This window comes from Pogona vitticeps, chromosome 4 (genome assembly GCF_051106095.1).
Source record: "Pogona vitticeps strain Pit_001003342236 chromosome 4, PviZW2.1, whole genome shotgun sequence".
Classification (NCBI taxonomy): domain Eukaryota; kingdom Metazoa; phylum Chordata; class Lepidosauria; order Squamata; family Agamidae; genus Pogona; species Pogona vitticeps.
In genome coordinates this window covers 191,246,526-191,273,080 of record NC_135786.1, presented here as the reverse complement: position 1 = coordinate 191,273,080, position 26,555 = coordinate 191,246,526, and the positions used below count along the sequence as shown (strand labels likewise).

The 26,555-nt window shown below is 39.2% G+C and overlaps 1 protein-coding gene across 6 annotated transcripts in view; it reads right to left on the bottom strand.

Annotated features, from left to right (window-relative positions):
* The window catches only part of ASXL3 (ASXL transcriptional regulator 3), a 136,155-nt gene that overhangs the window by 25,457 nt on the left and 84,143 nt on the right, over nt 1-26,555 (bottom strand). For all 6 annotated transcript variants that reach the window (XM_072998892.2, XM_078393695.1, XM_078393697.1 and 3 more), the window contains 3 exons: nt 10,223-10,340; nt 9,169-9,288; nt 7,018-7,181 (listed from right to left, as the gene is read on the bottom strand). In XM_072998892.2, the coding sequence (XP_072854993.2) occupies nt 7,018-7,181; nt 9,169-9,288; nt 10,223-10,340 (402 nt within the window). The remainder of the gene's footprint in view (nt 1-7,017; nt 7,182-9,168; nt 9,289-10,222; nt 10,341-26,555) is intronic.

Here is a 26,555-nt window from a genome sequence, read left to right as displayed (position 1 = left end):
TATATCTTTTTGTACTCTGATTTTCCCCGTAGCTTCTGTGATTCATTCATTCATTCATTCATTCATTCATTCATTCATTCATTCATTCATTCATTTGATTTTTACCCCACCCCTCTAGACAATGTCTACTCGGGGCGGCTTACATATATAAAAACACATCAATATAACATATATAAAATCATAAAGAATACAATTATAGTGATTAAAAATTATTTTAATATTTATCTTTAAATATAAATGTTAAAAACTTTGATAGAATGTTATGCTCAGTTTCAGGATACTGAGAAATTACGTACGCTATGACAGAGAATCATAAGTTTAAAAAGCTGTATTTGTATAACTAATCATATAAGCAGTGGTCCCAAGTCGAGCTGTGCACTATGTTATGTGAACACTGAATTACGACAAATCTGAAGTAATGGATATAAAAAAGAAAGGGGAAAAGGGGAGACCCTTCTAAATAAAAACAATATGGTAGCATGCAAGACAGTGTATGGTATTTTACAGAACTGTACTTCTAACCAGATATGTAATTTTAACATGAGAATCACAAGACAGGTAGGACAGCAGCATTAGGACAGACAGGCAATTTCCTTCTGTGAAGAATAAGTTTTACACCCTCTACCAAAGGCCGGCTGAGAAACTGTTGGATGGAATGTATGCATCATTGCCCTGACAGAGAAGGGCCTTATTGGTAAAATGACACCAGGGTTCCAAGACAAAAATTCTGCAAGCACAGAAGTAACATAATCAATAATCATGCTGGGAAGAAGGCTCAAAGGAACCAACACCCCCATGTTCCACCAATACAATCACAGAGCATGCCCCTGCACAGTTGTTTTTCCTCTGCTGATGTCATGAGGAGTGAAATACAAAACCAAAGCAAGGTAAAAAAAGAAAGAAAGAAAAGGAGGAAGCCACCCTCTCTCTATCCCACCATGGCTGTAGACAGGCTGCAGGACTTAGGAAATAGTGGGTTTCTTCCCCAGCAAGATATTTTTCATTGCTCTGTTTGAGAAAATCTGAGAAAATTGATTTTGGGTATACTGCTACTTGTTTTGGAAGTCTAAACTAGTTTGGATTACAACAGGCATCTGGAACAGGGACATTAATGACTGATGGATGGCAGAGATGTTAGAGTGGTTATCAGTCAAAGCAGATCTATAAAGTTGTGTGAATCTGGCAGCCTCTCACTCTTGCACAGAAACCAAGAAAAAAAAATCACTCTTTCTCCTTTATAATGAGATTTTGGAGTTTTTGTTTGCTTGTTTTGAGAAATCTTATGAGATCTGTCACAAGTTTCCTTGTCCTTTTTTGGGGGGGGTGTGGAATGCAAGCTACACAAGATTATCAACATTCCTTCATAGAATAGTGTTTCTCCTGCAAAAGATTTAACTGGAGGGGGCAGAAGAAACATCAGTCTGCACAGATTGTTACAGTTCCTGTGTAGAATGTGACTTTTCCTGCAGAGGATCCCCCAAATGAGCATTAAGCTGTGCAGAGTTTCACAGCTTGCTGTACAGAACAACAGACAAAAAAAAAAGGGAGGGAGGGAGGAAGAGAGACAGAAAGAGACTTTTTGGGGTTTTTTTCCCCAGGAAGCTATAAAATCTTAGTAATGCGGAGGGAAATCTTGATAAGGAGTCTCAGCATGGTGAAACCTGGAAAATTACATCTCTAAATTCACAGTAGAAGAGGGAAACCTGTTGCCTTTCAGATGTTGTTGGACTCTTAATTTTTACTAGGCCCAATCATTCTGGTCAATGGTGGCAGGTGATGAGTGTCATAGTTCATTGACATCCAGAGAGTGCCACTGTACAATAATAAGACATTGTTGCATGAAGGCCTTGTGGCTAAAAAGATGGCTTACCTTCATGAGCTACTTGGGTAATTTTATGTAGGTACTGTAGGAAGCTGTTGACTTTGTTTTAGAACCCTTAAACGTATGCTACATCCAAAGTAATTCTTACACTCCACTTAATAAATGTTACATGGCTTCACCTTTTACATGAAAAGAATGCGAACATTTGTGCCTTTCCACTGATAATCTTCCTCTCCAACAAATACTTAGAGCAAATGTTACAAACCATTCTGCACAAAAGAATGGACAGAGAAAGGTCTTATTGCATTTTATCAAGTGCTAAGTACTATTTTCCTCAGCTGCTACCGAACTGTTGCTTTATAGGTTCTAGTCTAGCTAATTTTCAATGAATGGACCACAACTAGTGGTTCCAACAAAGGATATATAGCTTTCTATCCACATCAAAACATGACATCAAGTTCAGTGATTTGAAAATGTAGCTATGTAGGTGTTGATAGACTTCAAGCTCCAGCAGCCTCAGCTAGCATGACCAACGGTAAGAGATTCTGGGAATTACAGCCCAAAAGGGAAGAGGGGGACACAGGTAATCACCCATTTAGATAAACAGCATCTGGATGCATATAAAAATCACATCTGTTTCCACACAAGGATCTCCTTTCCTAAATCTGGGTACAAATTCACAATGACTGAACCGTCAATGGACACAGCTCACAAAATGGTATTATGGCATATGAAAACTGAGCAAAGTAAATGAAAATGTAAGAAATGTTTGTCTCATTCTCCTGGCTAACAGCATTTCTATTCAACTCAAATAACATACCGGAATGCACATATTCATGACACTGATTTTGTTCCTAATGTCACTTATCCAGTGTTGTAAAAAACAATTTTAGTTATAGAATATAGTTTTACAACATTTATACAAGGTTTGTCACCTTTCCAAGTTTGTTAAATTAGTACAACATCTGTATAGAATAAGTGTGGATTAAATGGAAATTCTGTGCTTATCAGCCGGTGTCTGTTTTTAAGCATAGAAGGCTAGGTAGCAATGAGAAAATTCTCTCCTCTCTGATAAGAAAGACAGTCTTCAAGTCATTTCTTGCTCCACACATTTCAGAACAATGTGGCATGACAAAATATGCTCTCTACAGAAGAGAGGGAACCTCAGGAAGAATGAAGCAGCTTAATGGAGAGAAGCCAGATTGCCTAAAGAGAAATAGGAGCCACCTAAGGGAACCAAGTAGAAATGAACAAATTCTTATTGCCAGAAAAGATTGGATGTATGTCCTCCACTTCAAGATGCATATCAAGAGATCTTTAAAATACAGCTGTTTTAATATGTACGTGCACAGAAAAAAGAAAAAAAAACAGTACCTTTTCTATAAGAAAATGGGAATCACTCTCGCCAAATGGGGCAATATGGAGGTTACAGAAAAATTAAAACTTTTGGAGGTTTGGGGCTCCAGGAGAGCAGGGGGCACATCTGTGCTTTTGTTGGGACTCATGTAGCCTGTGTGCTAAGCTTTGACCATCCCTGCTCTAGATGATGCCATTCTCTTTCAGGACAAGATCATTGAAAAAAAAAATCAAGTTTGAGGCTTGTGAAAGGTTAAAATAAAAGACTGGGTCTGGACATGTTATGATTTTAAAAAAAGAAATGTCTAGTCTATTTCTGATGAGAAAACCCTGAAAATTGAGACCCTACTGCATCTTAAAAAATGATGTTAAGGTTATAACCTGGTATTGTGGTTCTGAACAGGGTGGGTGAAAGTACAACTGGAGAAAGAGTTCTTGAAAACCTCCTCCTGCAGAAGTGACCTTGAGTAAACCTGTCCTGTTTGCTAGAGCCAAAATATATACTACTACTGGATCGGCTCATATAAGGAATCAATGAAAAGAGAAGTGTCATTCAAAATTGCCAGCCTGATGGCACCGAGTCCAAGGGAATGGATGCAGAAATGGGCATGGGCTCAAGTAGTGTTTTTCTCCAATCAGTCTTTGGCTACCAGGTTATTCATAAGATCCCCTGGAGCACAATGCCCAAACAGAAAGGCTCATATTTGGAACTTCTTCTGAACAAATGGAATAGTTTTAAATATCTGTCAATGTCAGATTTTTTTAATGGCTAGGACACAATTATCCAGACAATCTGGCAGCAACTCCATCTGAACTCACATATAAGAAGGATGTCTTCATCTTTCTTTAGAACACTGGAAAATGTGTAAATATGCCTCTCAGCTTTGGTGACAAACTCATATCATTCTAATTGCTTAAAGAAGGTATTGTATACCTAGTGGTAAAGATAAAGGTAAATGTTCCCCTTGGCAATTTTTGTCCAGTCGTGTTCGACTCTAGGGGGTGGTGCTCATCCCCGTTTCCAAGCCATAGAGCCAGCGTTTGTCCGAAGACAATCTTCCATGGTCACATGGCCAGTGCGACTTAGACATAGAACACTGTTACCTTCCCACCAAGGTGGTCCCTATTTATCTACTTGCATTTGCATGCTTTCAAACCGCTAGGTTGGCGGGAGCTGGGACAAGCGACGGGAGCTCACTTTGTCGCGTGGATTCGCTCTTACGACTGCTTGGTCTTCTGACCCTGCAGTACAGAGGCTTCTGCGGTTTAGCCCACAGTGCCACCACATCCCTATATACCTAGTGAGATCCTCTGATTATTGGTTGCTGGAATGGTAGGTAGGGTGAAAAAAAGACCTTTATCTGAAAAGCTGATGAAATTCCAGAAAACACCTCCTTTCCAGCATCTGCACAAACCAATGGTTGGTTGTTCAAATCTTAGTATGAATACAACAATTATGGTAAGCTGGAGGTTTCATTGGACTGCTAAGATGAGAAGTTGATGTTGGTTTTGGCCATGTGTGGGCCCTGAGCTGCGGACTCCTGACCTTGGAATCTCTTGGATGGGTGGTCTTATGGGGATAAGCAAAACAATGTTGTTTGGAAGTTTTCTGGGGATCCAAAAGCTGAGATTTGCTACCTCTCTTGCAGCTGTGACTGTTTCAGGGATGAATATGGCAAAAGCTGATCTTACTCCTGACTGAGACCTCTTTTTAAAGGATCTACTGTCAGCTCAGGAAATAGGCAACAATCAAAGGTAACTTTAATCAACCTGTCAAATTGTAGGTCAATGCTCTTTTTAACTCAACTACTGTACTGAGGAGGCTAGAGAGCACTTAAAATCCCTATTTATTTACTTTTGCCTGATGATTGCTGGAGAGGTAAATGAGGAAAATTGAGAGGTAAATGAAGAAAAGACGAGAGCCCTCAGACCTTGTGCTAAAGAAACACTGCTTGCAACTTTTTTTCTACAAAGGAAATGCACTTCTATGTTGCTGGTATGGCTATGTTCATGTGCAAGGACTAGGTGTCTTGCTGACAGGCCCACACTGTAAGTCTTTGTATTTTGCTTGTTGGCATACTGGGGTATTATCTTTTAAAATTCAGATATCAGTCGTGTCCAGGTCAGCTTTTAACCAATTTAGATTTATTGCCCAATTGAACCCCTACCTATACAGGGATGCCTAACAACATTGGTTATATGCACTGGTGATCTCTAAAATCAATTACTGTAACACACTCTACAAGAGGCTACCTTTGAGACCGGCCCAGAGATTGCATCAGTTGCAAAATGTAGCAGCCAGACTGGTGTCGAGTGTGAATAAATTTGATCACATCACACCTGTTCTGAGTGGCCTGCATTGGCTTCCTGTTGTTTTCTGGGCCAGGCTCAAGGTTCTAGTTCTACTATACAAAGCCATTAATGGTTTGGGGCCCCATTTCATGTCAGAGTGTATCTCCCATGGAACATCTGGTCATATCACCTGCTCTTCTCAGGCCCTACTTCTTTGGCTTGCCACACTGAGAGCTGAAGAAGACAGAAACCATGCATTTTTATGGGATGGGCTTCCTGCAGAAGAACGGCAGGGTCCCTCTCTCCCATCCATCAAGAGGATGTTAAAGACTGTCCTGTTTCAAGAGGCATTCAAATACATTCTCTTATAAGCTATTTTATATGTGTTCCTGGTGCCAACATCATATTGGGTTTGTATCTATTGCTTGTTTTATTTGAAATGTTTAATGTTGGGTGGTTGGGTCACTGCCCCATTGTGTTCCTGTAAATCATTTAGAGCAGTGCTTTGCACTGTCAGCAGTATATTAATGTATTAAATATAAAACCAAGTTTCGAGAAAGGCCCTTACTTCTTTAAAAAATTATGTGCAGACAACCTTCCCAACTCTCCATTTTGCTCGCTGTCCTTTTTCACTTGACAGTAATTACAAATGATACATTTATTCATGTGGGGTTCTGACAACTTTTAAAAAAGCTACGGAAAACATGCAAATGTATTGTTGAGAAATACAGCTCTAGCAATAATTAATGGCTGGAAACCTGTTGTTTAGCATAGTAAGTCACAACTAGATTAGCAAACCCATTGAATCAATGGGAATTCGGTGAGTCAATCCTTCGATAAGCTCCACTGATTCAGTGGGCCTACTCCAGTTGTGACTTGCTACACTAAGCAACAGGATTTCAGTCATTGTGGCCTGCATCCAAAGAACAGAAAAATGAGTTCCATAGGTCCATGGTAATTTGTTATTTTTATTGCTTCTTTAAAAGGCAGCATCTCCTGCTGCTGTTTGAAATTCATGGAAATGATGCAGGAGCTGAGATTGTGAACATTTCCATCCTATGTAAAGCTTTCCCATCCAAGTAAAGTTTTACATTGCTTCAGAAGACTAGAGAGTATTTGAGGGGTTTCAAGAGAAAACGGAAACACAGAGCCCCGTAAACAGGTGCTACCAGCACTGATAGAAGATAAATCAGAAATAAACATAGTTCTTGCATCTCTGCTATAACATCTAAAAAGTAGCATAGCCCAATTCACATCTCCTTTTTTATTTTAATTTTTAAATTTCATTTACTTATTTTGCTTTCATGGCTAACAGACTTTGTAACTCCTTTTTTCCTACAATGTGTGTCTAACCCTTTTTGAAAACTACCTACCCCAGCTTCTTCAGACAAAAAAGTCCTTAAATCCTTAAGTTAGTCATGCATGATATAAGAGAAGCATTTACTAGTGTCAGTAAGTCAGAATAACATGCATCAAATTAAGCTGTAGAAAAGCAGCAACTGTCGAAGAATTACCACGGAAGCAATTACTATATATATTTTACTTACCTGTCTATCTACTTCTGGAAGCAAAAGCAGGAGGTATTGTTGGAAATGCTGAGGTAAGGAAAGAAATGTGTGTTTGTTTATTAAAGCCCTCAGGTTAGTGTTCACAAGAATAGATCCTGGCGTCTCTATGTCAATATCCTCGGCTTTGGTCCATTTCAAGTGTCCTGTATTGAACAAATCAAGAAATGTAACATTACCAAAGACACATAGTAGCAAAAAAACAGTTTAAAAAATAAGTAAGTTTCAGCCTTATTTATATTTTAGGTATTGCAGCAGTGTTCCATGTGATGGAGAGCATTTTTTTCAGAGCACCACACATTTTCCTCTCTGCATCTTACTTTTCCTTCTACTATGGTATAACATCCATCCTCCTGACATACTGTAAAGATAATACTTTCTATTTTATTTCAAAGATGACATTACAAAACTAAAAAGAATGATTTCATTTCCAATCTCATTTTTTTTCATCAAACTATATTGTTAAAATATAAATTGCTGGACTGTTCCCCACGCCTACAAAGCTTAAATAAAAAAATAAAAAAGTTATGAATACTGCTTTTTAGAACGGAGATACATTTGTATCATAGGTTTTCAAGCAAATTCCCCAGTACATAATATACAAATTTTCTGTAATCTTTATGAACTCTTTTACTCTTTCCATGACCAAAAAAAAAAAAACAAAAAACAAAAAACAAAAAAAAAACAATGTAATATTTTAACACATGATTTAAAAGGTTCAAAATGTTAGTGAGGTAATTAACTTTGGCCTTGTGCAATCTGCTGCACTGGACTTGAAGGTTTTATGCATCCCTATAACTTTTTTCTGTACCTATTTCAGTTCTACAATATCTTTGGGGCACACAATATTCCAAGTGTGTCTATAACACAGATTTGTATCAAGGGTCTGCACCAATTGTAGATATATTTTCCTAATTATCCTTAAGAATGAAATTTGGCTTTTTCATAGATGCTGCCCAATGGGTAAGATCTCTTTCTTGTCAGGGTACTATCAACCAAGGCCCCATATATGTCATGTATACATGTGAAGCATATATACAGTAAAGACTTCTGTTGCACAAAGTAACAAACTTTACCCGGACAAACTGAAGGAACATTTGGTACTTCAGTGAATTGTAATTTAAGGTTTTTTTCTTTAAACATCAGGCTTCACTATTTTAAAAAAAACTATATTCTTTAAGTAAATGGGGATGCCTTGAGCATATAATTCAACTTACAAACCAACTCGCAAAAACGTAAATATGGAATCCAAAAACAATAAACTGAATTATTAAGGGACAAACCAGAGCTTTAAGGAATAATCTCTAAATCATCTGAGATGGCCACTCCTTAGGTTCCTTGTAAATAATTCAAAGGATAGATCTGGCCACTAGTCTAATGAGGCTAGGCAATAGTTTTTGGAAAAGGTAAGATATTGCACTGTAGTGGTGGTGCTGAGATGCTTTGCAAATAAATATGAAGCAAAAAAATTACTCCAGAGTGTAGATGGAAACATTCTATTACTTAGGAGACATTTCTACAACATAGAGAAAATATGCTTGCTTCCATATAGTTTACTGAGACATATTGTCACCTAGGATGAGTATCCACATATTAGTTAGCATCATGGGAAAAAACACACCCAGAAATAACCCAAATGTTTAAATGTCCAACCACAGACACAGACAAATATTCCTATTAGCAAATCAGTGGTAAAAGCCCCTGCAGCTATCATGTCTCAATACGGAATGAGAAAAAAAAAACCGAAATAAGGAAAGTGGTATGATCTACCAAAGTAAATAACATAATATCATGCTATTCTATTCAGGGATCAGGAAAAATGTAACGAGCGAAGAAAAGTGCCACCCTAAAATAAGATGAAACAAGAAACAGCTAGGTGCAAAGTGGCCAATTTAAGATGACTTGGGTCTGTCAGACTGCAAAGGTCAATAGCAGAAAGGAATGCTGGGGTAAAGGTCCCAATAAGATGTAGCATTCAGAAGGATGGGGGGAAGCAGCCAAGGAAAGCATTGACAATAACCAAAAGAAACTGAGAAACAATATAAATTGTCTATAATTAATTTATAATAGTTGTATTTTCATTACTTAAAGTACTGAAGTGACAAAAAAGGTGATTTTTAGAGACCTACTCACCTAAACCAGATTTTTTTAATCTCTTTAAGTGCTGGCTCATTTGTTTTCCAGTTGGGGACTTCTGCCCATGTTTCATTTCCTTATCAGAACTGTCTGCTTCACCATTTTTAGATTCAGACCCTATTTAAAAAAAAAAACAACCATTATGCTGAGTACTTCCAAACACAAGAAAACAAAACAAAACAAAAGGTAGAATAAAAAAAATCTGAGAGTGACATCTTCATTAGCTACTCTATTTAAAGGTAATGCTTTCTGCTTGACAATTTGATTCCTTGTCTCTAGAAGCAATGAAGCAAAAGCTCATAAATCCATTAAGGGGTGAAAACAACTTTCTTGAATATAGCAGTCAATAAAGACGTTTGCTAATCCAATATAATGAATACTCTCTTCCTGGAGAGCTGAGGGACATCTCTAAAACAATCATGTTCTTTCTATAGGAAGACAAAGAAATAAAAGGAACAGAAGAGAGTCCTTCCTTAGTAAAGTTAATTTTCTCCCACGTCTTTGGTGGGGGTGAGTGGGATACAATAAAAAAGTGTCACAGATCTCAGGAAAATCCATTCATAGTAAAGAATGTAGCAATCGTAAGGAAAGGTCAGGGTTTCACCATGGTGATTAGGATGGTGCCAGAACACAAAATCTTATTAAAAGAACAACTGGTACTGCAAGACACAACCAAGAGAGAAAATCGTACTCCCAGAGGAGCTGTGATGGTGATTTATTTTGCCCCCTGATGGCACTGCATGCCAGTACACAGTTCTTCCATTAGGAATCAGCAGCCAAAGAGACTATTTTGCATTTCTTTAAAGCAGCTCTCGTTAATGCTTACTTAAGGGGGAGGAGAAAGAGAACTACGTATTTTCCTTTCCTCCCTTCCCACAAAAGAATTATTTTTGTTTGAATTAATGAAATTAGTCAAAGAATAAGAATCTAGTATGTGGGAACAGCATCATTAACTTCACCCACCCTAATTTTGTGTGCTATAGCTCTCACCCACAGGGAGGGCTCTTTGACTAGAAACTGTGCTCACAGCAATAGTCCTTTCGCTATTTACCTGAAGGTGAATCCGACTGCTCATCAGACACCTTTAATGGTGTCAAAACAACACGAGGAACAGTCTTGTTTACCATCATTGAGACTCCATTTCTTCTTTTCTGCTGCTGTCTCAAAGCCTACAAAGAACAACGAAGTAGGAAATATAACACAAAATGCTGCTTACAAGTGAATTACACAAGACATCCACTTATATAATTCAATTGAGCTCTTTAAGATAAACACTGTTATCTAGTTTCCAGTTTGCCACTCATACCAGACTACTTTCATGCCATTTCCATAAACACACAAACGAACACACAAAAACACACACACACACCTAAGAGATATAAACAATCTTTGGCTTTAAGTACATGGAAGATGCACCTTTAAAAATCATCTCCCAGAACAATCTTGACAACAAAGAAGCATATATAACTGTTTGCTGTACCTTAGCAGCAGAAACATGAGAACCCATGGAATTTGAGACTACGATTTCCAAGCAAAATAAATATTTCAAACCCACACTAAAAATGTGTGTCTGTACATCTCTCGCAGGTGCATCTTCTCCTGTATACTGCTCAGTCAATCAAGTTAACACAGTGTCATCAGTATGTACAGCATGTAAGGGCTACAGTATTGATGCACTCACTCAGCCGTGAGTAGTGCTGCACAAAATCACTGCACATGGCAGGAATCATTTATTTCTGCGAAGGGAATCAGTCCTAATCTTGGAAAACCTTGCAGCACTTGGCTTCTGTCTGCTTGACTTTGGGCATTAACCTTCAGAACACGAACATGATGGTGTCCTGGCAAATCTGGGGGAAAACTGTACAAGAATAAATATCTACAAACGGGAGGGGGTTTTGTATGTGTGTTTTTAACTGGATCTGCTACAGGAATGATAATGCAACACAAACTACAAACAGAAACTGAATAGCTACCAGGGTATTTTAGACACTGAACGAGCCCAGACTAGAAGGTCAGGAAACATATTAATGTGAGAATTCCCCTGTTAAAAGAATTTACAAGCACAGATATGCAAGCTACGCAAGTCACAACAAATCAGATAGCTGCTGTTTATCAAATACCTTGCTTACAATCTTCATTTTACACTCATTTTTGATCCATGTGGGTTTTTAAAAGCAATAAAATTTAACCAAAGAAAATCATTCCTACTACGAATTAATATCCTTTGTCTCCTTCCAGGCACCAATGACTAATGACTTGTGAGGTTAATTCTGTAATTGCAATATAGCTACAGTCTGTTTAGATGACAATGCTTAGCACACACTTCAGAAGCTGAAAGAATTAAAGAACAATTACTTCCTATTCCTCTGAATAAAAATACTCTACAAGACAAATTCATCCACCATTTAAAACACACACACACACAAACATGCACAACCCATAGTTAAATTATTCTATGGTTATCTGAATCTGAAGTAGTGCATGAGTAGCATATATTGGGGGGGGAGGAGTTATTAAAACTGGCTGTCAGTCAAAAAGAATGTAACTGATTGACTTTAATCAATCTGATTTACATACATTTGCATATTTTCAAAACATAAAGGTAAATATCTTTTTTAGTATATTGAAAGGAGGACACAGTTTTACTAAACTATAATACAGCATTAAAGAAATTCAGAGAACAAAGGCAACCATCACTCATAGATAAAAGGAAAGGCTACACTTAATGTTACTTCTTCATCTGTTTGGGAATCTGGACTATATTACACTCCTGTTAAGCGGCTTCAAATACAAATGTTCAAATCTCATCTGTATTGTGGCAGATCGTGGTTTCATACTGACATTGATTTCAGCTGAGTACTGTCAGCTTCGGTTGCCTATGGTTATTATTGCTACAGGAAATAACATTGTAGCATCACCCTAAAAATATAAAGTATCTATAATCTTTTGATACAAAGTGAATGGAAAAGCCAACTTCTCTCCTCTAATGTTAGAACCACAACCATTATTGAGTGATCCCATGACCATACTAGAACATGTTGTAAATGTGTCTAATAGCATGTTCTGGCAGCTAATTGCAGCTAGAAATACAGGGACAACTCTAATGCTGGAGCTTGTGCAAAGATCTGATTGTTTAATATATGGAAACAGATACACATATACACTACCAACTAGATTGGAAGCGACAGCACCGTGGAAGGCACATGCTTCCTTATCAGTCAGTGGACAGCACAAAATAGTTTGGGACAGCAAAGCATTCTTTCAAAATAAGATTTCAGCAAGTGCACTCAGTCAAGGACAAAGAGAGCCTAACACTTTTTCCATGAGTTTTGGCACCAATTCAATGGTTACACTGAGATTTCTGAAGATAGAGTGAAGAAATTGCTCCAAATGTGATTGATTTCCTTACTATGCTGCTAGACGCTCATATTGTTATTTTAACCTCATTTAGTTTTGTTTGTATTGATTGTTGCACTATATCCCACAACTAGAAAATTAATTTTTAAAATAATAAGACAGCCAGCCCATTATATTCAGTATTCTGAAAAGTAACTCTCCAGGCTCTGGACTAATACAAATGATGGTAAAATATAATCGTCACAACCTACACCATGATATATACATTGCTTCCTTTACCCATGCCGATGTTTATTAACAACAACAATTAAAGCAACCTTTTCAGGACAATAAGATGCTGATGATTACGAGATGACAAAGAGTACTATCTATCTAAACTATGTCCTTCAATATGAAGTACGCGTATCTCATATTATATTCACAAAGAAGTGCTATCCCACCATTTGAAGATGAGGATAATCATCTTGGTTTTTTATGTTTTTCTTTAGTCATTAAGTCGTGTGACTCTTTGTGACCCCATGGACCAGAGCATGCCAGGCCCTCCTCTCTTCCACTACCTCCTGGAGTTTGATCAAATTCATGTTGGTAGCTTTGATGACACTGTCCAACTATCTTGTCCTCTGTTGTCCCCTGCTCCTCTTGCCTTCACAGTTTCCCAACATCAGGGTCTTTTCTAGAGAGTCTTCTCTTCTCATGAGATGGCCAAAGTATTGGAGCCTCAGCTTCAGGATCTGTCCTTCCAGTGAGCACTGAAGGCTGATTTCCTTCAGAATGGTTAGGTTTGTTCTCTTTGCAGTCCTGGGGACTCTTCAAGAGTCTCCTCCACACCACAATACAGTGGTGCCTCGCTTAACGACGATAATCCGTTCCAGGAAAATCGCTGTTAAGCGAAAACATCATAAAGCAAAATAAAAAAACACACACTGAAACGCATTGAAACCCGTTCAATGCATTCCAATGGGGTAAAAACTCGCCGTCCAGCGAAGATCCTCCATACGGTGGCCATTTTCGCTGCCTGTATAGCGAGGAATCCATCCCTAAACACAGCAGGGAGCCATTTTAATTACCCAGTGGCCATTTTGAAACTGCCGATCAGCTGTTAGAAAAATGTCGTTTTGTGAAAAATCGGTTCCCAAAGCAGGGAACCGATCATCACAAAGTGAAATTCCCCCATTTAGACCATCGTTTTGCGAGCACAATTATGATTGCAAAAAGATCATCGTTAAGCAGATTCATCGTAATGCGGGGCAATCGTAAAGTGAGGCACCACCGTACAAAAGCATCAATTCTTTGGCGGTCAGCCACCTTTATGGTCCAGCTCTTACTTCCACACATTGCTACTGGAAAAACCATAGCTTTGACTATACGGACCTTTGTCGGCAAGGTGATCTCTCTGCTTTTTAAGATGCTGTCTGGGTTTGTCATCGCTTTCCTCCCAAGAAGCAGTCGTCTTTTAATTTTGTGGCTGCTGTCACCATCTGCAGTGATCATGGAGCCCAAGAAAGTAAAATCTGTCACTGCCTCCATTTCTTCCCCTTCTATTTGCCAGGAGGTGATGGGACCAGTCACCATGATCTTAGTTTTTTTTGATGTTGAGCTTCAGGCCATTTTTTTGGCACTCTCCTCTTTCACCCTCATTAAGAGGTTCTTTAATTCCTCCTCACTTTCTGCCATCAGAGGGGTATCATCTGCATATCTGAGGTTGTTGATATTTCTTCTGACAATCTTAATTACAGCTTCGGATTCATCCAGTCCTGAATTTCGCATGATGTATGTGTTCTGCATATAAGTTAAATAAACAGGGAGACAATATACAGCCTTGTCATACTCCTTTCCCAGTTTTGAACCAATCAGTTGTTCCGTATCCAGTTCTAACTGTTGCATCTTGACCCACATATAGATTTCTCAGGAGATAGATAAGGTGATCAGGCACTTCCATTTCTTTAAGAACTTGCCACAATTTGCTGTGGTCAACACACAGTCAAAGGCTTTTGCGTAGCCAATGAAGCAGAAGTAGATGTTTTTCTAAAACTTTCTGGCTTTCTCCATAATCCAGCGCATGTTAGCAATTTGGTCTCTAGTTCCTCTGCCACTTCGAAATCTAGCTTGTACTTCTGGGAGTTCTCAGTCCACATGCTGCTGAAGCCTACCTTGTAGGATTTTGAGCATAGCCTTGCTAGTATGGTAGCTGGAGCATTCTTTGGCACTGCCCTTCTTTGGGATTGGGATGTAGACTGATCTTTTCCGATCATCTGGCCACTACTGAGTTTTCCAAACTTGCTGGCATATTGAGTGTAGCACCTTAACAGCCTCATCTTTTAAGATTTTAAATAGTTTGAATGGAATGCCATCATCTCCACTGGCCTTGTTGTTAGCTGTGCTTTCTAAGGCTCACTTGACTCCACTCTCCAGGATGTCTGGCTCAAGGTCAGCAACCACACTATCTGGGTTGCCTGGGACATCCAGATATTTTTGGTATAATTCCTCAGTGTGTTCTTGCCACCTCTTCTTGATGCCTTCTGCTTCTGTGTGCTCCCTTCCATTTTTGTCCCTTATCATGTCCATCTTTGCACAAAATGTTCGATATCTCCAATTTCCTTGAACAGATCTCTGTTTTTCCCTTTCTATTATTTTCCTCTATAGTATAGAGGAACTGTTGCACTGTTCATTTAAGAAGGCCCTCTTGTCTCTCCTTGCTATTCTTTGGAAGTCTGCATTGAATTTTCTGTAACTTTCTCTATCTCTCTTGCATTTTGTTTCTCTTCTCTTCTCTGCTATTTGTAAGGCCTCGTTGGACAACCACTTTGCTTTCTTGCATTTCCTTTTCTTTGGGATGTTTTTTGTTGCTGCCTCCTGTACAATGTTACGAGCCTCCATCTATAGCTCTTCAGGCACTGTCCACCAAATCATGTTCCTTAAATCTGTTCTTCTCTTCCACTGTGTATTCATAAGGGATATGGTTTAGATTATATCTGACTAGCCCAGTGGTTTTCCCTACTTTCTTCAGTTTAAGCTTGAATTTTGCTATAAGAAGCTGATGATCAGAGCCACAATCAGCTCCAGGTCTTGTTTTTGCTGACTGTATAGAGCTTCTCCATCTTTGGCTGCAGAGAACATAATCAATCTGATTTTGGTACTGCCTATCTGGTGATGTCCATGTGTAGATTCACCTCTTGTGTTGTTGGAAAAGAGTGTTTATGATGACCAGCTTGTTCTCTTGACAAAACTCTATTAGCCTTTGCCCTGCTTCATTTTGAACTCCAAGGCCAAACTTACCTGTTGTTCCTTTTATCTCTTGACTCCTTACTTTAGCATTCCAGTCCCCTAGAATGATAAGAACATTATTGATGTTGTCTGTTCTAAAAGGTGTTGTAAGTCTTCATACTATTGGTCAGCTTCCTCAGCATCGGTGGTTGGTGCATAAACTTGGATTACTGTGATGTTGAAAGGTGTGCCTTGGATTCGTATTGAAATCATTCTATCATTTTTGATATTGTGTCCCAATACAGCTTTTCCCACTCTTTTGTTGACTATAAGGGCCACTCCATTTCTTCTACAGGATTCTTGACCACAATAGTATATATGATAATTGTCTGAATTGAATTCACCTATTCCCTTTCATTTTAGTTCACCGAGGCCCAGAATGTCAATGTTTATTCTTGCCATCTCCTGTTTGACCATCTCCAGCTTCCCAAGGTTCATAGATCTTACATCCCAGGTTCCTATGAAGTATTTTTCTTTGCAACATCGGACTTTCCTTTCACTTCCAGGCGTGTCCGCAGCTGAGCATCCTTTTGGCTTTGGCCCAACCACTTCATTAGCTCTGAAGCTCCTTGTACTTGTCCTCTGCTCTTTCTCAGTAGCTTGTTGGATGCCTTCCGACCTGAGGGGCCCATCTTCCAGCGTCATATCTTTTAGCCTTTTGTTTCTGTTCATGGTGTATTCTTGGCAAAGATACTGGAGTGCTTTGGCAGTTCCTGCTCTGGGTGGATCACGTTTAGTCAGAACACTCCATTATGACCTGCCCATAGGTTCTCTGAATTACTCAAGCCCCTTCGCCACGACAAGGCAGCAATCCGTGAAGGGGCATCTTGGTTTACATGTAAACCATGGTTTAATGTAAACCATCTTGGTTTACATTATATTTATTGTAATATGAAGTGACATATATTAAATATGAAAATAGTTGCCATTTGGTATATGGACGTAAGTTTACATCAGTGTCTCACTGATATATTGTGGAACAATTCTCTGTTCTGTCATACACAGAGCTCATGACCATGCAGTCTGTAAATACCAAGGCTAAGTGCTGAAATTCCAAGCATAAAATTGTTATATAATATAAATAACACCCATCTACACAAATCTACTACTTCCCATAGAAAGTATTCTTGCAAAAGAGCGAAAGAATATTGTTCTCTCATAAATTAAAAGAAGTGTCTGATTCAGCATTATAACTGCCAATTCATTTCACATCCAGGGACTCTACTAACAACATCAGTTCACCTCTCAAAATCATTAATCCCCATTCCTCCCTTAAAACTTTCTACAAGATGTTTCCGTAAGCAAAGAATCAAAGCTCTAAGCATAAAAGCCTATGTCTGCAAGGCTACACCCATTTTATTTTACACAGAGTAATAAAACATGCTAGCCAAAAAAATTGCAAAGCCATTGTATCCTTCAAACATATTTTATAAAACCCTCTTTCATATACAAGGCTCAGCCCCCAAGTAACTAATACAACTCTACTTATAGCAACCTGAACTAAATTTAGAAGTCACTGGCTGATATATTTTACTGCTGAAAATTGAGGAAATATGGGAGATTTAACTTTTACTTATTTACTTGCTTGCTTACATCTATCCTGCCCAACTAGTAGCTAGGTTACTACTCTGGGTGGCTAATGAAAGGATGCATAGTCATAAACACATTATATGTAGGCCAACAATTTTGAATTTCTTTAAGATATCCACTGCATAGAAGTCTTGTTTTGCTCAAACTGCAAATTCTTTGCATTAATTTTCTGGTACAGGACACCAGAAATTGATTATATCAAATCAGACCCTTGGCCCACCTGGCTTGTCTGAATTGACTGTCAGTAGCTCTACAATATTTTCAGCAATGCTTGATGTTGCCAGTATGGAACATGGGGCCTTCTACAAGCAACACATGTATACTACTACTCCTCACCTGCACCCTTCCATTTCTCCTTCCTTGGTACTGCCCTTTTGTATATCACAAAATTAATGTCAAAATCCAACAGCTAAATGGAGGAAGTCCATTCTGTTGTCTCTCCTCACATTGGCATCACTTGTGGAATTATTATTGCTCGTAACGGGCTAAATCAAATTTTAGTCTCAACTAGAGCAGATTATTGAAATAAATGGGACTTATTACTTGCATTTATGTCAGTCCCATCAATTTCTATGGGTGTAATCTGGCTGGGAATAAAACTGGATTTACCTCATTATGCCTACCGCATAGCCTGTAATCTAGCACTAGCACAATAGTGAAGAAATATACAGCCTTCTAAAGGCTCACACTGTATTTGTTTAACATCAGAAAGCATGCTCATATGTTCACAGCTACATGCTCTTCTTATCTTAATAAAAATCACCTGTTGGTCGCTTTCCAAGAGCAGAAAGAAAATGCATGCATAAGTCGGGATGTGTGGTTTAAGTAGTTGTGCCAACTTTCACATCAATGAGAACAAGAAAGATACAGTATATTAAGTTGGACACATTTGTTTCCTTTTTTTCTTTTAAAAAGACAGACATTCTCTCCAGAAAAAAATGGTTTTAGAATTAAGCTGTTAATGTGGTCAATTGAAAAAAAATGTCCTGTGGGGAAATATTATCTCACTTCTACCAGAGCACAAAACCAAACAAGCTAACTAGGAGGCAGATTGCACCCTGCTGCTTTAATGGCACTGCTGTTTGTTATTTCAACAGTAAAACAACTTTAGAATCAAAACAGCATTTTTCTGAAGCTTCTAATGTCAAGCAAGTGGTATAGAATATGAGAAAAGGACCATATACTTCCTCTTTAGTCAACATGTCTGTTCAACCAATATTCTGTAAACAGGTCAAATAGCACATTCGCTGATAAAGAAGAAAATGAGTAATATTTACTCTAGATAGCTTGCTAAAATGGCAGCTCAATGTATGCAAGCCTACCTATGCCAAACTTAAGTGTCACATACCACTCTGTCTTTTAAGAATGTTCTTAATTTAGACATCATACCAAAACATACTTCATGCTGATAGAAATAGAAACATTCTTTAATATTCTATGAGTTTATGATTTCCAAAATTGAAAACAAATCTAAAGGTATGTCTGGGTAATACGAGTGAGTCTCTGCCTGCTGTGTGTTCTGGTCACACATCCCACCATTTGGCAGCCATGTGAAACTGTGCCCAGACAGGTGTGTATAAATAAGACTTTCATTCCTAGGCTGAAATCCAGTTGACATGAGTTTATGCTGCACAAAGAGGATGACGTCATCACAAAGCGATCTTACTCCCTATTTTAATGCAATGTCAAATTTCCTATCCCCACCCCCACCCCTTTTTCAGGTTCTAAGGTTCCCTAGGTATCCTTTTTGCCCTTGGGAATCCTTAGAGAGCCTTGGCATGGGGAGGCCTTTCATATCACAAAATGGTTACCAGAACACCAGTGGCAGTCCTGTTTCTGGATCCAGACTGCTGGAGGTGATCAGGCAGCAATTTTCCAATATGAAAGGCACCCCCCCCCATAACCCCAACTCCCCAGGCTCCCAAAGGCTTTCCCAAGACAAATAGGATCTCCCTCCCACCATGGAACCTCTGAAGTTGAAGAGAGAAACAGGAGTAACATCATCATGTGGTGACATCATCGTTGCACCTCATAAAGTTGCACAACAGGATTTTAGCCACAGTACAACATGAAGTCTTTGTGGGAAGGATTTCTCCCTTGCATGAAATAGGTCTATTCAGCTATGTCTATATGTGCTGCTCATTTTGACTCTGTAGCTAGCAGGAGACGTAGCCAGTGCACAAAGTTAGCTAGCAAGACTTTGTAGTTCCTTCACGTATACACAGGGTTCCTGTATACCCTGCTATCTCTTTGAAGCTCTAAGACAGTTTCCTGCTGCCACATTTACCCAAGTAATTTCCATATCTACTGCTGTGAGTGTGATATGAGCACGTTATCTTTTCACTATGTCTCTTAATATGAGTTGTTTAATGAATTTTGTAATCAGAGCATGGAAATAACAGAGCTTGGCCAAGCAGGCTGAAAGACCACCGAAAAAAATCTGCTCACAAAATAATGTTTCAGAAATAACTCTTAATGCCTGTAGGCGTTAAGCACAGTTATTATTGCTATGCCTTCTGATAAGGGCACATGTATATGCAGAAATCCCACACTAAAGGAGGAACCACTCATATGCCGCCAATGAAAAGTCACTCCTGTAAGCAGTGACCCCCCCACATTTGAATCCTAGCAGTTTTGCCTTACAGGTCTCAAGTCACATCTGGGGTCCCAATGTTCCTGAATTATATCTCCAAGAATTCTTGAATATTCTTGAATTATACAGAAAATGGTTTTGTTTTAAGTGCCCACATTAAGTCTGTGAGACACTCAGTGTGGTGTAGTGGACAGAGTGATGGACAAGGACTCAGGGACTGGGATTGAATCCCCACTCAGTCATGAAAAGTCACTGGGGGTGTGGAACTAGTAAAGCTACTCCCTAAATACCTCACATATCTTGAAAGCCCTATTAGGATTGTTATAAGTCAATTCCAACTTGATGGCATGTAATAACTACACTAAGTCTACAGCAAAAGATGCACATATGGAAAACTGCCATGCAGAAAATATCCCCAGCAACCCAATATGAACTGAGGGCAGGATGAAATGTAGGTTGGAGAAACCCAACAATATCCTTAATGCACTGAATTTGGTAGTTCAATGATTTTTGTTGGAGCCCATTCTACCCTTCCACCGTACTTGCCATGTTGTGTTGCCCCACAGGACACAACTTTGGTCTGATGTTTGTCTCCCAAGTGCCAACATTTCTTAGTTAGTTGAGTAATGTTTCCCTTGTATCCCTCAGGGTGAAATCCAATTCTTACCTCTCTAAGCATGTGCCATTATTCTTTGCACATCTGTAATGGAAAGCAAAGGCCAAGGCTCAGTATAGTCTTGGTTTCTCTAACGGGTATCCCCAGGTAAGTTGAAAAGGATTCCTATATGAAACCCCAGAAAGCCACCACTAGTCAGTGCAAAAAATGCTCAGCTATACAGATCACTGGCCTGGCTCATGATAAGATGGTTTCTAGTTTTCCAATGGTAGAGGGACAGAGAGGAAAGAAACTCTCCTTAATCCCCTGTACCTTCTTTGCCTCCTATATTATTTCTGATCAGGAAAATTGGAGAGACATGCATGTATATGTAGCATGCATTTTTGGGAGGAACTCAAGATAATTATTTATGTATCATTCATTTATATACAACTCAAAATATTTTTTAAAAAACCTAACAAAAACAAAATGAAATGATATAATTATAATATCATAAAATTAACAAACAAAATTAAATAAGTTAAATCACAATGGAACAGTTCTCCATATAAGCAGCAGGGCACAAGGCTAAACATTCAGATGAGGTTGCTAATGAAGACTTCTTGGAAGAGCAACATCTTCAGAAGTCTCTTAAAACTAGAGAGGGAGAGGGCAGACTGATTCCAGAATGTTGGTGTCACTGAAGGCCCAACTTCTTGTTGAAGGATCTGGTGGCGTGGGTGATGGATCTTGGGAAAAGACGCTTCAGCAAGTAACAAATCCCAAACTGTGAAGGGCTTTCAAAACCTTGAATCTGACTGGGGGGATGTGATCAAATTTACTCACACCTGCCACTAATCTGGTAGCCGCATTATAACTTGCTGCAATCTTTGGGTCAGCTTCAAGAGTAGCCCCATGTAGAAAGCATTACAGTTGTCAATAACTTGAGGAGCTATTCAATTTTTTTCCACAGCTGCCCCATGAAGGACAGGAGACTTGAGAGAGAGAGAGAGAGAGAGAGATCTGCCCAGATGGGAGATGCATATCCTTGCTTTTCTTGTCCCTTGAATGTAATTACAGTAGTACCTTGGTTTACTAAATTAATGCGTTCTACAGGATATTATGTAAAGTGAAAAATTTGTAAACCAGAACGCAGATTGCCATAGGAATGGGGGCAGTGCTATAAACCTCCAGGAACAATGCATCCTGGAGAAACTTTGTCTGTAAACCAAAACAAACACACACACAAAAATGTAAACCGATGCATTATTTTCACTGGATTTCCGTTTGTAAACCGAAAATTATGTTAACCGAGGTGTATGTAAACTATTACTACAGGTACTACTGGATGAGGAACTGCTGCTCTACCTCGGCAGCAAGATGATGAGGAAATTTCCCAGGGATCTCAGTAGAGTTCTCACCTTGGCAAAAATGTTTGGCTCATTTCTGTATAAAATTGTGTAAAATTCCATAAATTGCTTTATTCATGTACTAGCAAGTATGCTTGGCTTTGACTAGGCAAAAACCCATTTGTTTCACCCACATCCCCATGCCCTTGTTCCTTTCTCCCACACTCCAAATTCATTTTCATATTAATCTCTGTGAAGGTGTAGTGGATAGAAGTGTGCCGTCCGCAGAAAGGAAAGTGGAAAGCAAGGACGGAGAAAAGGACCAACCACGTAGCAGTGAAAGTGGAGAAGAAAAGGGAAAGGAGATGACAGCGGAAGAGGGGGAGGGGAAGGTAGAGGTGTGCTTAGCTGAAGGAGTGGGAGGAGTCTAGAGTGACAGTTGGGGAGGAATATAAGGATAAGGAGGGGGTGGTGTGGTTCAGTTCGGTAGTAGAGGCGTATGAGAGGAAGAAGCAGGAGGAAAGACGAAGGGCTTTTGAAAGGGTTTGCACCCAAGGGTTTATCAGAGATTTCCCAAATTTGAAAGTGGGCGGCCTTTTGCCCGATCCTCCAGCATTTAAAGAGACTTCTCCAAATGTGAAAGAGTGGAACGTGATCGTGGCGTCAAGAGAGGAGGAATTGCGAAGAGAGCGTGAGTGGAAGACCAAGCCGTTTGATGAGGGTCCTGACGAGAGGGGGTGGATTAGACATCGATGTTGTGGGACAATCTGTGCGGTCAGGAGCCTCCCACCCCCTCGTCAGGAGCCCAAGGGGCTTCATGGGGTCCCGCGCCGTTGACACCTTGGGACTTTAACCAGAGTTTAAACAATGTTGATTCAGGCTTGTTGCCCAGTTTGAAACCGTTTGAATCGTTCAAGGATGTGCTGGAGGAAGTTGGAGAAAATAAAATTTCTACTGTTAAAGTTATAAAGACTCAGCCTTTTATATTTCCCGCCGAAATGGAGGGGCCGCCTGAGGGAAAGGACGAACCTTCTTACAATCTCTTCTTTTCTTCTCTTTCTCCCTGCCCTTGTACTAATTTTGTTTATGTAAGAGTTAGAAATGCATTATCAAAGCCCATCCTAACCACTTCTTCCTCCATTTTCCTTTTTTCTCTCTTCATTCTTTTTTGCCCCTCCTCCTCAATTTTCAGGTCGTTGCTCATGGGATAGAAATGAAACTTCTTTGGACAACAACTCCAAGACTCCCCCAACCAGCATGGCCAGTCAAGATATAACTGATCTAGTTATGAAAGCTGGAACATCAGGAGCATATATGCAACATTTCATGCTATCAGAATCTACTGTTTCAGAGATATTTCTAGGTAAGAGAACACTGAATTCCACAGGTAATGCCAACTTGAAGAATCTCCCAGGCAGCATGGCCAGTTGTGAACTAACCCAGCTAATTATTTACAATGGGAAATCAGGCATATTGGGGCAAAATTCTGTGTTTCTTGCCCTGGCTGTGTTCGTAAAAGAAATACTACTCTCAGTTGTATCACCCAACCTATATGGCCAGTTGATATATAATCCACACAGTTACTTTAGTTGGGTCTGCAGTAGCATCTGTGCAAAAATGTGTGTTTCTAGCTCTTTACCAATTTGGATATCTTATTTTTTGAGATGAACAAACAACTTCACAAAGATGAACACAAACTTTCTGCTGTATTTATAAAATCTGAAATATTCAATGGGTTGTTTGTGTCCTTTTTTACAATCCATCAGTCTTTCTGTGCTTGCTCATTGTGTGTGCTTTCCTTCTCAAACAGAAAGGAAACCAGAAACATTTTGAGCAAATTGACACAGACAGGGTGGGGGGAGGAGCTGGGTCTCACTCTTAGCTGGAGAAAATAAATTTCTTTGGGCTTTAAAATTCCTTGGGTTTCAAAATTCAAAAGGTATACAACCCTGTCAAGACAGCATAAATTGAGAAAAATGAATAATTTAGCATTATTCTTTGCGTCTCTAGCCCAGTTCACTCAGTGAATCCAAATCTATGACCAGTACTCTATGCACTAACTCCATTGTTTCAAAGATATTTAATTTACAATGAAAATGACAAATAAGAATCTCCAAAGGAACCTATGAGTAAAAGCTGATGAAATCTGAATTACCTTGTCTCCCATTACTGTCACCTCTATCTACCACTGTTTCTAAAATGCAAACTGAAACATGACTAGTGTGAATATTTGCAATCATCTTATATTTTCTAACATACTGCACTGCAAAACTTTTGAATTCTTTCAGATGTTTTACTAGAATGTATCAGCAAGCTAAGCCAAAATAAAAATACAGTTAAGCTCACATAGCTTCTGGCACTCTACAACATAAGCCGTTTATTCCCAGAACATGTTAAAGGTTCAGCTCCTGTTATTGCAGAACAAATCCAGTAAGTTAATATCAGGCGGTGAGTGTCACATATGATTGCTTAACATCTCTGTGTATTCAGAGGCACTGTAGGCTATTTGTAGTAGAATGGAAGCACATTATAAGTCCATAAAAGCAATATAAAGTCTGAAGAGTAGATATACAGTAGAAGGAACTCCCAACAGCAATTTTCTGAACAAAAATTGCTGCTTAAAGTTCATTCACCTATCAGATAGGATTTAGAGTTATATATTAAATGAAATCCAGCTGCCTGCATCTGCTAGTAATGAATACCTGCAGTGAAACAAGAAAGCAGGAGAGAGGAGTGGAAACCTCCTTGGGCCAAAATACATCAAATTAACATATGATGTGTATGGGAAAATAGGCTCTTTGCTGAGATCTGTGATAATCATCATTTCAGGCAACTATAAACATCTTTAGAATTGAACAACTTCCCATTGATTGTCTTCTCATATGCACTGATCCTGTATATAACTATTTGTAAATCTCCCCTTCTTGATTTTATTTAGGCTAACAAAGCATCTGTAATTGCATTTATGGATTTCTTCTTCAGTTGGTTTTGCTCATTTTATCAAGCTATTAAGCTAGGGATTTTCACAGAAAGCATTTCTGTTGTATGACTTTACCTCATTGGTAAGAGTTGACAATAACTTTCTAAACTACTGCTCTCCTAACTCCATGATCCTTAGACCACAAGGCAGGCTGAATTAAACCCAGACTGGGTTTCCTTAATGACGAATACTACATATGAAATAGTGTCATATAGTGGTGCCCCACTTGACGATGATAATCTGTTCCAGCAAAATCGCTGTAGAACAAAATCGTCATCATGCGAAAGTAAAAAGCCCATTGAAATGCATTAAGAACCGGTTAATGCGTTCCAGTGGGCAAAATACCTCACCTTCTAGCAAAGATCCTCCATAGGGTGGCCATTTTCCAGTGCCTGTAATGCAAGCAATCCTTTCTGAACACAGCAGGGAGCCATTTTGCACAGTGGGTGGCCATTTTGAAACCCCGACGATCAGCTGTTTTTGATCGCCACAAAGCTAAAAAACCGGTTCCCAAAGCAGGGAATCGATCGTCGTCAAACGAAAAAACCCATTGAAAAATCGTTTTGCGATCACAATAGCGATCGCAAAAAACTAATCGTACAGCGGATTCGTCATACAACGAGGTAATCATCAAGTGGGGCACCACTGTATATGATTTATTATCTGGCATTTAATTCCTGGTGTACACATGCTAAACAGAATCATCTATGTGGAATGGCTCAGATGATGTTACAACAGTTTCTAAAACAGGACCATAGCCAATTTGACATATCAGCACCAGACAGGGATAAGCAAACCAAACAACTCCATCTCAACCAGACTCCAAAATGGTTTCCGAGATGCTGCATACTTCATTTTTGATAAGACACGTGGCATTTGTACCGAAACCTTTACAAATAGAAGGCAGCACTTAGCATGCATTGGGGATATACCTAGATCACATTAGGATGCCACTCTGCATGCTCCTTGCCACACAAGCAGTTTCTAGGCTGATGCATGAGGAGTCTAACCATAGAGTTCCACCCTTCCTAAATCTGGGACTCCCAATTACTTTTTAAAATAGTTCCCCTCTGAGAATGTTCTTGCCCAAGACAGCATCTGTAGCTCTGACTAAGATGCCTACTGGAGTGGCATCAGCATCCTTCAAACTAAAGATGAAATTATAGCTTAGGGGTGTAAAGAATACTTGCTAAATTCTTTTCTCTTGTAGCTTTTGACTGTCTCAGCTTAATAAGACATGTCAACAAGTTGTCAAGCCTCACAAGATTCCTTGCCTCCAGGCTAGAGCATAAGAGTGAGAAGCATTATTTTTTTCTCCTTGCTTTTTCTTTGCAATTTGTAGTAAGTATGTCTGTATAAAACAGAAAAAGCCCCCCCCACATTCCTCAAGCACATAAAAGCTGATGATTGTTAAATAAGAAACAAACAGTTCTTCCAATCCATCCATCCATCCATCCATCCACCCACCCACCCACCCTCCTTCCCTCCCTCCCTTCCCTCCCTCCCTTTCCTTCCTTCCTTCCTTCCTTCCTTCCTTCCTTCCTTCCTTCCTTCCTTCCTTCCTTCCTTCCTTCCTTCCTTCCTTCCTTCCTTCCTTCCGTATGTATGTATGTATGTATGTATGTATGTATGTATGTATGTATGTATGTATGTATG